This window comes from Carlito syrichta, unplaced genomic scaffold (assembly GCF_000164805.1).
Source record: "Carlito syrichta isolate Samal-C Ts95f unplaced genomic scaffold, Tarsius_syrichta-2.0.1 Scaffold303433, whole genome shotgun sequence".
In the NCBI taxonomy this organism is placed as follows: Eukaryota; Metazoa; Chordata; class Mammalia; order Primates; family Tarsiidae; genus Carlito; species Carlito syrichta.
In genome coordinates, this window is record NW_007247529.1 from 240,548 (window position 1) to 252,614 (window position 12,067).

The 12,067-nt window shown below is 35.8% G+C and overlaps 1 protein-coding gene across 1 annotated transcript; it reads left to right on the forward strand.

The window, feature by feature from the left end:
* The first annotated feature begins 6,316 nt into the window (after window positions 1-6,316).
* LOC103260924 (olfactory receptor 51L1) lies at window positions 6,317-7,264 on the forward strand. Its single transcript, XM_008058574.1, has one exon. It carries the CDS (start codon window positions 6,317-6,319, stop codon window positions 7,262-7,264), a length of 948 nt encoding a protein of 315 aa, XP_008056765.1.
* Window positions 7,265-12,067: the final 4,803 nt, after the last annotated feature.

Here is a 12,067-nt window from a genome sequence, read left to right on the forward strand (position 1 = left end):
TTTGCTCTCGCAAGGTTTGTCTGAACCTCAGAGAATTATGTCTCTGTGGTCTTATCCCTCCTAGGGCAACCCACTTTAGGTACTGAGTGAAGCCAAAGTATAAATGCCTAGAATAGCCAGAGAGCCCCAGTATATTGGTCAAGAACTTGTTGGGACTGTGTTGCAGATCAGCTTTTTCCTTTTTCCCATCTTGATTCTTCCCTCTTCCTTTTACTGGTTTTGACTCCTAATAAATCTTTGCAACCCAAACTCTGCTTTGGTATTTGTTTCTGGAGAGCCCAATCTCTGACAGCTGACTGTTTGAAAGATCAATGAAACTATCCATCTACTATAAGACTGATAATTATAGAAGAGTATTCATATTAAACCAACATCATTAATGGAAAAGGGAGACACGACAACACTCTTGCAGACATTGAAAGATTATAAAGGTACTTAATGTACAATTTTTAGCCAATGATATAAAAATGTATATTCAAAGTACACATTCACTGGGCTCAGTGGCTCAGCCTGTAATCCCAGTGCTTTGGGAGGCTGAGGTGAGTGGATTGCCTGAGCCTGCGAGTTCGAGACCCGCCTGGCAACTTGGCGAGACCTTATCTCTACAATAAATCAAAAACTAGCCAGGCGTGGTAGCGGGCACCTGTAATTCCAGCTACTTGGAAGGCTGAGGCGGAAAGATTGCTGGAGACCAGCAGGTCGAGGTTGCGGTGGCTGGGAGCGTGCCACTGCACTCCAGTCTGGGCGACGGAGTGAGACTCCAACTCAAAAACAAAATAAAACAAAACAAAACAAAAAGCAAAAAAACCCACTAAGGTACACATTCTCCATAAATAGTTTCAAAACTGATAAAAGAGAAAAACTGTAAGGTTGATATTTGAAAATAAATCAACATAATAGGATCTTAAAAGAAAATTATGTAGACCATAAAATTATGATCTCCATAAACACAAATTAATTTTGTGAAATTCAGCATCTATTCTTAACAAAAACACTTATTACATGAGCAGCAAAAGACAACCATATTCTCTGATAAAGGTAGTTGCAAGAAATCTTAAAAAAAATACTTAGTAGTAAAATGTTGATGACATTACATGCAATATCTGCAAAGGAAAAAAAAACAGTTTCATCACTTCTGCTCAGCACTAGAGCACTTAGATACTGCAAAAAGAAATAAATGTAGTAAATGACATAATATTTGGAAAAAAGGGACAAAAATACTGACATTACTTATAGAGGCACAATTTGGTGCAAAATTAGACCTAAAGTGTCTACAGATCACTAATCCAAAATTAAAAAAACAAACATCAGTTTTTCTGTAAGAAGACTACATGTAAATTGACTATATCTGTCTATATCAGTACCTTAGATTTAGAAAAAGTTAATTTATTTAAACTGTTTACATTAGCATAAATGAATGCCAAGTACTTCAGAATAAACCTAAGATATGATATATAATCTCCAAACAGAATATTGAGAAAAATTAAAAACCTGTAATAAAGCTCCATGTTCTTGGATTGGAATATCTGATAGTCTAAATATTTCAAATCTTCCCAAATTGATCTATAGATCCAGTATCATTCTCAAAAGTCACAATATATTTCTTTGAAGATATTGATAAGCTGTTTCTGGAATTTATAAAGAAATGAAAAGAGGTAATTTAGTTTGGATATAAAAAAAAATAGTGTGTTGGTAGGTAATGCTCTGTCTAAGCACTGTAGAAATAGCAATGAACTAGGTTTTGCCTTTCAAGTATTTAGTATGGATCTTTGAATCTAAGCACATGACTAATAAATAACCCTGTTCAATGAGACATGGTATGCACTCTATAATAAAAAGACCTGTCGATGTACTTCATTATTATTGTCTTACACAATATCTCTAATTAAAGGTGAAGTTTCAGTGTTTCTCTGGGACAGAGGAGTTATCAATTCACTCTCTTATGCTAGCTTGAGAAGAGAAAACTATGACATTTGAAAGAAAGGACTGAGAATGTGGACAGAAGTAGCATGCATTTCTACTGTTTCCAGTATTATGATTATATGCTCTTGCCAAAGATGTGGTTAAGGGCTTTTTACAGTCATTTTGCCTCTGGGGATACAGCAGACTGACAACTATTTCTAATTTCCTACCCCAGGAGAAACCAGGAGTAGGATTATTTATAAAAATGATGGAAGCGTTTGAGCCTCCCTACTCAGAAAGTAAAAGGTTTTAAAGGTCTGAGGGGCATGGAGAATCAAAATTTTAGCATCTTTGAGTTAGTACAAGTTTGACTTTCAGGTAGAGGTGGGAACGCTACTCAGGTGAGGGATAAATCAAAGAAAGTCATAGAATTACAAAGAGATATAGAAGAAAGAAACAGAAAATAAAATAGAAAATAAGGTAGAAGATAACATGTTGAAAAGACAAAAATTTAGATTAAGATAAAATATAGAATGACAGAAGGATGCAGAAAAGAAAAAATAAAGATATTTAGACAAGAAATGAAATGAGAGAAAGGGAAAGATAGTCACAGAAGTAAAAACAAACATACACTTTACATACACTGAAGAAAAATTTGGTCAGAGGAAGACAAAATGGAAATGTGGATCATTTGAGAAATGGGCTACTAGTTGTAAATTAAGTAGCATAATCGATGTAATTGTGGCATCTTGATACAATTGTCTTATGTATACATTTCAGGTAAGTGTTAGCTTTTAAATTACAAAAAAATGAATAAGTTTTAGCATATTCTGTATTAAGGTATAGTATACTAAGGAGAACAAAATTTTTATGATAGTAATGTACTATTTATGTAGAAGGAAAAAATGAGTGTCAGCTGCTGTGAATAATTTTGAAATTTATGCAGTATCATATTATCCTGTTCCAAATTTTTTCAGCAATTTTAAGATAAGCTGATCAGTGGAAAATGGATTTGGGGAACAACTAAGATGCTATAAAAAAGGGTCTGATCCTCAATGGCTATTCTCCCTTAACTACTTAGAATAGGTGAGTGTGTGACATGAGTCTTTTCCTGCCTCTGCACTTTGAAACAATCTTGTCATTACTCCCAATCTTTTCCTGTTATTTCTCTTCCAATTTCGGTGTGATTAAATTGCATTAACACAAAGAAAGAATCACAAAGAATCATTGTCTATGACTGAGAAATAAAGTCAGAAGAAAATGAATAGAGAAAAGATAATAAAAAGACTGAGAAAAAAGTAAAAACATGACAACTGGTGCAGTGAGAAGATAAGAAAAGAAGGAAAGGGAAAGTACATTCAGAAGCAGAGTCAATGGGGTTATGGGGGAGTGGACCAGGGCAGAAATGGAGAAAAGTAGGTCAAAGGACACATACTTGAAGTCATGCAGGATGAATAAATATAGAAATCTAATATGTAACTGTTAGGATAGGGTATAATGATACTGCATTGTATACTGAAAATTTGCCAAAGAGTAGATTTAGGTACTCTTGCCACACACACACACACACACACACACACACGCACACACACACACACACGTGTGACTATGACAGGTGATGGATAGGATATTTTGCTTCACTGTAATAATAATTTCCTCATGCTTATGTATATCAAAGTGTCATGTTTTATATTTTAAGTAAACACAATTTTAAAACAAATGTGGATTGCAGACAGAAATATTCCTGCCTGTCCTAATTTCAAATCTATGAACAGATCAAAAACTGAATTTTTTTAAACATCGAAATTTACACATAAAGCACAGAAAAAGACAATTCTAAAGAGCAGTGATCCACATTATTCTCTGTAACTTATCTAAAAATGAAGAAAATGGAATTTATATCAAGATTTGAGGAATTAAAGGAGAAAACATAGAATAATTCCCTGGCATGTGGTAAAAGAAACTATATCTTAAAGGTAACCACAATGTTATGTGTGTGTGTGTGTGTGTGTGTGTGTGTGTGTGTGTGTGTGTTTTATACATGTCAATATTAATGCCTAGATCCTTTTTATGACCTCAACTGTAGGATAGCAGTTATAATACAATTTTATGCCAGGCTCAGTGGCTCAGCCTGTAATCCCGCTCCTTGGGAGGCTGAGGTGAGTGGATTGCCTGAGTCACGGGTTCGAGACCCACCTGGGCAACTTGGCCAGACCTCATCTCTACAATAAATAAAAAAATTAGCCAGATGTGGTAGCACGCGCCTGTAGTTCCAGATACTTGGAAGGCTGAGGCGGAAGAATCGCCGGAGCCCAGCAGGTCGAGGCTGCAGTGGCCGGGAGCGGCCACTGCACTCCAGTCTGGGTAACAGAGTGAGACTAAAACTCAAAAAAAAAATAATAATAATAATGCAATTTTATGAGTGAGGAAGATAAAAAATAAAGTCAGCTAAGGATGCTAAAGTCAGCAGAGAAAAAATTCTTGCTTGAAGATGAAGAAAAATAAATGTTCTATATGCATATCCTGCTGGGTAGGTATAGAATTTGATGAGTAGCTGACTGACTTATTTAAGACAAAGGGCCCAACTAAAGGTCAATTCAGACTGGTTGGGGCTGGGGAAGAGTACCAGGACGGTCTGATTTATAGAGGATGTAGAATGCCTGGACTTGGGGAAAATGCTTCCTTTTATTCCTCTGGTATAGATTCTAAGTCAAGTCCTCTTTGGAATTCTATATTAATTCTAGATATAATCCTATAATTGTCTATATAATCTATAAAATCCTAGAACTGTCAGTCTTCATACAACAAAACTGAATTTCTTCTGAATGAAAGTTTTTTATTATACATAATTACAATGATAAAATGTCACGGCTAGATAGCTGAAGCTCTATAATATGAGTCTGAGGCTATATTTAGAAATTACTTTTTCTTTAGGCTAGAGTGAGTCTTATGTTAGACTTTCCAGAAATGAGGGACAAAGGGTCTAGCAGTAGGGATGAAACAGTTGCTAAGATGTTACTGAAGAGATATCTGAAGTCTATGAGTCCCAGACTCTCAGGGAAAAGGTAAGTGAATAATTTTCTCAGGGACAATCAATGTGGTTAGATGGGGCTAAAATAGAACCAGAGAGCAGAAGGGACAAAGAATCCCAGAGAGTTTAACAACTCTATCCAGTGCTGTCAACCCAGGATAGATAAAGGGCAGCATTTACATGCATTACAGGAAAAGAGGCTATCACAGTAAAGCTTACAAAAGGAAAATAAAGGCAGACATTAGAATCTTATTGTGAAGCAAGAAAAAATAACGTAGTTGTCTCTAAAGGTTCTGATGGTGTGTGCTTAAGGCCACATTTTTGGATTGCTATGGGTTCACAGAAGTAGGTGCAAATGGGTCGTGAACATGGAGAACACAATAATTGATTTATTTTATATGTTATTATAAGCATCATTTTGACAAAAACATCAATCAATTAAAATAATGAGTAGAAATAAAGTGGCATAGTACCTAATCTACTTAAGGGAAATAAATACAGATAACTGCATTAATTGTGTTCTCATTTTATTTTGTGGGAGAGCATGCAGGAAACCACTTTAAGAAGAACTTTCATATTTAAGTGTGAACTTATAACCTAAGATTTATTTTCAAAGAACTTAAGTTCTGAGTATATACTTATATATGAGTAAATACTCAGTGTATATGCATATACATGTATATATATTCACACACTATTTTTTATTGTGAGGATGTTTAAAGTTAGGACATACTTGCTATACCAAACAGCTCAAAATATTATTCATAAAAAAGATCAAAGTGTGCTTGGTTTATGGATTTCTTTTCTTTTGTCCATGCCCTTTTTTCCTATGATGGGTATTTATCTTTTATTTATTTTATTTAAACATTTATAATGTTTAAATATTATATATTATTATATTAAAATCAATTTGAAGGGAAATTATGTTGAGTCCTTGAGATCAATTCAATTACCATGAGTGTAAACATATTCTAAAAGCAATAACTGATTAACTTAAGAACAATACTGACAGGAAGCTTATACAATCCATAAAGCATTTACTCTAACTTTTCTGCGTTTTAATCTTTATAATATATATTGAAATGTTTTTTTCTATCTTCTTGTGTTACTTAAAATTTTCAGTGTCCTCGATGCAAATCCAATACATTTCTTGTCAGAGATGATCATATTTGTATGACTCACACTTCTGTTCCAGAGTTCAGTGCTCTTTAATATTTGAAAATGGTTCTTTCACAGGACCCATCAGAATTACCTCCTTTCTTTCTCTGTGAGGTAAGAGATTGTCTTGATTTCATTGTTTGTGCTCAGAAGACATAACTTTGAGAACTAAGGAGAGGAAACAGAGGACATTTGTCACTATTTACCAAGTTACTCGAGGTCACCATGGTGGTCTGGAATAACAGTGATGCTGTGGAACCCATATTTATCCTGAGGGGTCTTCCTGGACTAGAGTATGTTCATTTTTGGGTCTCAATCCTATTCTGTTCTGCGTATTTAGTAGCATTTATTGGTAATGTTACTATTCTCTCTGTCATTTGGATAGAGTCCTCACTCCATCAACCCATGTATTACTTCATTTCCATCTTGGCACTGACTGACCTGGGTATGTCTTTGTCCACACTCCCCACTATGCTTGGTGTATTATGGTTGGATGCTCGGGAGATCCAGGCAAGTGCTTGCTATGCTCAGCTGTTTTTCATTCACATATTCACCTTCCTGGAATCCTCAGTGCTGTTGGCCATGGCCTTTGACCGTTTTGTTGCTATCTGCCGTCCACTGCACTACTCCACCATCCTCACCAACAGTACAATTGGAAAAATTGGCTTGGCCTGTTTGTTACGAAGCATGGGAGTTGTATTGCCCACACCTTTGCTACTGAGACGCTATCACTACTGCAAAGGAAATGCTCTCTCCCATGCCTTCTGTTTGCACCAGGATGTTCTGAAATTATCCTGTTCAGACGCCAGGATCAACAGCATTTATGGACTGTGTATAGTTGTTGTCACACTAGGTGTGGATTCAGTCTTTATACTTCTTTCTTATGCTCTGATTCTGAATGCTGTGTTGGGTATCGCGTCTCGTGAAGAGCGGCTAAAGGCACTTAACACATGTGTATCTCACGTTTGCGTGGTACTCATCTTTTTTGTTCCAGTTATTGGAGTGTCAATGGTTCATCGTTTTGGGAAGCATCTGTCATCCATCATCTATGTCCTCATGGCTGACATCTATCTGCTTTTTCCTCCAGTCCTTAATCCTATTGTCTACAGTGTCCGGACAAAGCAAATTCGTTTAGGAATTCTCCAAAAGTTTGGGCTAAGGAGGAGGTTTTAAGTAACCTCTGCCCTCTAGCTTTCTTACTGAAAATATTGTGTAAGGTATTTTAGTTTATGAAAAATAAGTTATTTTGCTCTGGTTAAATTCTTCATTATTTCACTTTCTATATATGTGATCTCAGGTAATCTTTACCTTTTATGAGATTCAGGTTTTGCTTTTTTTTCTCCTTTGGCCAAATTGTGATTACCATGACATATGTATTCCCAAGTTCATTACAAGACAATGTATGTGTTAAAAAATAAGTTTTAAAAACTATACAAATGTGCTAATATTATTAAATTATTATTGTTAATGATAATAGCAGTAACTTTCCTTATGAAGTTAATTATGCTTATGTAGTTCTTCATTTTAATGATTTAAAACTCAGAAATCAATCTTTATCTCTTTTTCTAATACATTTGCACATATTTTGCTTCCCATGCCACATGACATAATTCTTTATGGAAAGACTTGGATCCTTAGCCTACATTTGGAACTTGAGTTTCTAGGAAGACTTTGAACTGCTTTGTGGCTGTTAGTGATAGACTAAGTCTTAATCTCAACTCTGGGCAGTCATGTGTCCTTTCTCTCATTGCTACTCTAGATCAATCAGCTCCCTCAATTTGCCAGAAAATACTGAGGCAGATACATGGGAGTTGCACAAGAAGGCAACTCACCATAGGGTGGAATCTCATGTCTTAATCTGGGAGTGGCTTGGAAGTGTACAACCTCTATCCTTGCATTTTAATAATATTTTTTTTCCTGTTGTTCTGTATTTCTGTGTGGATTTTTGGTATTGTTGTGTTTTTACAAATGTCTTCATTGTTGATAACACATTACCTTTTTCTTCGTCACTAGACTGATCTATACATATGCTCTATGAGTGATATTTTATTATTTCATATATATTCGCTTTCTTCTCAGCCACATTGCAACCATTTTGAGCATGGGTCATGGCTACCTCCTTATCATAACACTACACAGCTGTTCTTCCTTAAGAATTATGAACACTCACTAAATAGTTGTAAGTGTAAATTTTAAGTGCTTATTCATTCATCCAAGAAAAATATATTGAGACAAATGAAATACTTATTGTGATAGCTATTGCTTTTAGTATTGTGAATATATAATATAGACATAAAAAGCATTGTGTTAAAGCTCAGGTATAAATGTTTCATAGTGAAGAAACGTGCAAACAATTTAGTAAAATTAAGTGTAACAGATAGGTATTATCAAAATAGACGCATTATACCAATTGTTATTAAAAAGTGATACATTTTATTTGGAGATTTAGGTATTAAGAATTAGAGTAGTTGACTTTCATTTGTGAGTCAGATTCATTTTTATCAGTTGGACAGATTTGGGAAGATAATGATGTGCTAAAGTTGACTCAAAATCAGCTAAAGCTGCTTATCAGAAATGGTCTTAATTTTAATTAAATTTAATTAAAAGATAGGTGTACATATCTTGTTTCAACCCTGTGTTCTGCAAGGATACAATGGTTGTTTGAAATTGGTAATGATGGGAATATTTAAACCACAGACATTGGCAAACACTGTTTAACAGGGCTTTTAAAAAATTTCCTAGAGAGTTGATTGCTAAACACTTACCAGTATTCGACTGGGAAAGATATTCCAGGAAGGGAGGTGGCATGAAGAAAACAAAGGGTTTAGAAAGAATATGCATAGTAATGTTCTCCAAACTCCAGGAAAAACTTAAAACTTGCCCAGAGCATCTCACATTCCCAAGAGCCAAGAAAAAGACAGGGGTCGTGACGGGCATGGTGATAAACTAGCTTGCCCTGGTTTAACTAAGGACTTGTAGCCCCATCTTCTGAAAATGATTACAGTAGAATACTTTCAACTTTTAAGACTGTGGAGGATTCCCTCAGCAGAAGAAATGTGCCCTGGCCAGGGTTATGACTCATTCAATGACTGAGGTATAAAGGCATTGAGACTTGGCTCCTTCGGCCCAATGCAGAAAAATTTGGCTGAATAATTTTATATCCAGAGCTCCCTGTTGTGTTGGACAAGACTACCATCAGGCCTGATTCACAGCTCTACTTTTCCTTCGGCCCAATCTTACCTACTTCCATTATTCTGCTTCCAAAGATGCTTGTACCAAAGTTTTCCCTGTATTAAACTCACTGCACAATACATTTTACTTCAAGATCTGTTTCCCGCCGGGCTCGGTGGCTCAGCCTGTAATCCCGCGCCTTTGGGAGGCTGAAGTGAGTGGATTGCTTGAGCCCACGGGTTCGAGACCTGCCTGGGCAACGAGACCTCATCTCTACAATAAATCAAAAAATAAAAATAAAAATCAGCCGGGCGTGGTAGGGCGCGCCTGTAATTCCGGCTATTTGGAAGGCTGAGGCTGAAGGATCGCCGGAGCCCAGCAGGCAAGGCTGCGGTGGCTGGGAGCGGCCACTGCACTCCAGTCTGGGCAACGGAGTGAGACTCCAACTCAAAAAAAAAAAAAAAAAGAAAAAAGAAAAAAAACAAGATCTGTTTCCTAGAGAATTCAGGGATGAATAGTACCCAGAAAACCTGTGACCCTGAAGAAAGATGCAATAAAATGCTCCAGGACACCCTTTTGCAGGCATATGAAACAGGATAAAAATTCAAGAGGAGATAGTCATGGTTTTTAACTAAGTTTCAAGTAGAAGGCCAATACCTAGTATATGAGTCTGGAGAACTAAAAGTAGCACTGTGACTCTGTAGCTGATATTGCAAGATACAGGTATTACGATGTCTTCTATACTCTATATACTTTTATTACTTTTATTTTAGTTGTGGAGTATAAGTGGGGATTTACTACACAATTAGGTTGCATACAGGTACAGTTTGGGCTTCTAGCTACATCCTCTTTTTCCCAGACAGTGGTCCAAGTACACTGTGTGATGCTGTGTACCCCCTCCCCTCTCTCCATGTCCCTACCCTAGCAGTAACCAGCATCTGCTAATCCCACCCCTGTGCCTGTGGACTAGTGATCAGAGCCCTCTTATGAGGAAGAACATGTGGTATTCAGTTTTTTTTCTGTGATAGTTCACTTAGTATGATGGTCTCCAGCTACATCCATGTTGCTACAAAAGCCATGATTTTGCTTTTCTTTATGGCTGCATAATATTCCATCATATATGATATCTTAATGGTATAATTCATTATCAGAAATGGTCTTAATTTTAATTAAATCTAATTTCTAAGTATGTTTTTTAAGTTTAGTACATTTTATTTCCTTTTAAAATATATTTGCCTACTATATCATTCAGGTTCTAATCAGAAGAAAAAATCACATGGTAATTTGATTGTTATTGAAGAGTGGCATCCTTCAAATAACTTTCATGCATCCTTCAAATAAATTCTTTGAATCAGGCACAATGTCTTTGTGTGAGCACAGGAGAGTGTTTTAGAGATCTCTCTCTCTCTCTCTCTCTCTCTGTCTCTCTCCCACACACACACATGCACACACACCTACACACTAACATTATCTTAATACTTCTTACACTATGAATTAATAACAAGATAATTTTTAGTTTGAATGACATTAGAATAAAAAAGAAAGATCTCAATCCTTCTGTTTTACTACATTAAATCATTTTTGCTGAAGAAATCTCACTCTGAAATGTGGCATTTACTTATTCATTTTCCCATTAGCTTAAACAACAACGTTTATGAAAGATATACTTAAGCAATATTTATTTTTAATATTTGTAAAATAAGTCAATATTTATGAAAAATAATAAGATTGAATAAGTTTTGTGAAATATTTGTTAATCAAATTTGGGGAAATGATGTTATCCTAGAAATCTAGGAGTATTAAATCAGTTGTTAATCTCCAAGAAGAAAGAGTAAAACTAAGTCTATTGAATTAACTGGAGGTGAAAAGGTGAAAATATTATACATATTGTCAATGGCTTATCTTGTTCTTATTTTCTCTGGATTATTTTACCCTTTCAGAGAAAAGTAAGTATTATGACTATTTCTTTTTTTAAAATTTACTTATTTATTATAAATATGTGGGGGTACAATTCAGGGTTAGAGATACAAACATTGATCATGCAGTTACCCTTGTTGATGAGGTATGCCCCTCTCGCCTCTAGCAGTTTCCCTCGACAGCCAGTCCCACTCCCCCTTCCCCTGACAGCTTTCCGCTACTGCCAATCGCTTTCTTATAGCATTATAAGTGTTCAAGGTTACCTTATGAGTGAGAACATATGGAACTCAGTTCTTTATTTCTGTGTTAATCACTGAGTGTGGTCGACTCCAAATTCATCCAATTTACTGCAAAGTTCATATATTTGTCCTTCTTTGTGGCTGCATAATATACCATTGTGTATATGTACCACATTTTTTTAATCCAGTCCAGCTTTGATGGGCACACGGTTGGTTCCATGTTTTTGCTGTTGTGAATAGAGCTGCAACAAACATATGTGTGCAGCTATTTTTTGTAAAATGATTTTAGTTCCTCCGGGTATATTCCCAATAGGGGAATAGCTGGGTCATATGGAAGGTCAGTTTCTAGTTCTTTCAGAAATCACCACACTGTCTTCCAAAGAGGTTGTACTAGTCTGCATTCCCACCAGCAGTGTAGAAGTGTTTCTTATTCTCCACTTCCTCGCCAGCATCTTTTGTTGTTTGTTTCATTTATGATGGCCATTCTTACAGGGGTTAGGTGGTATCTCAATGTGGTTTTGATTTGCATTTCTCTAATGATGAGAGAAGCTGAGCACTTTTTCATGTGTCTGTTGGCTGCCCATATATATTCTTTTGAGAAGTGTCTATTCATGTCTTTTGTCCACTTTTTAAAGGGACTGTTTGTTTT

Excerpts from the sequence above, each read along its gene's own strand:
- LOC103260924 (XM_008058574.1), top strand. The coding sequence starts at position 6,317 with ATGGTGGTCTGGAATAACAGTGATGCTGTGGAACCCATATTTATCCTG.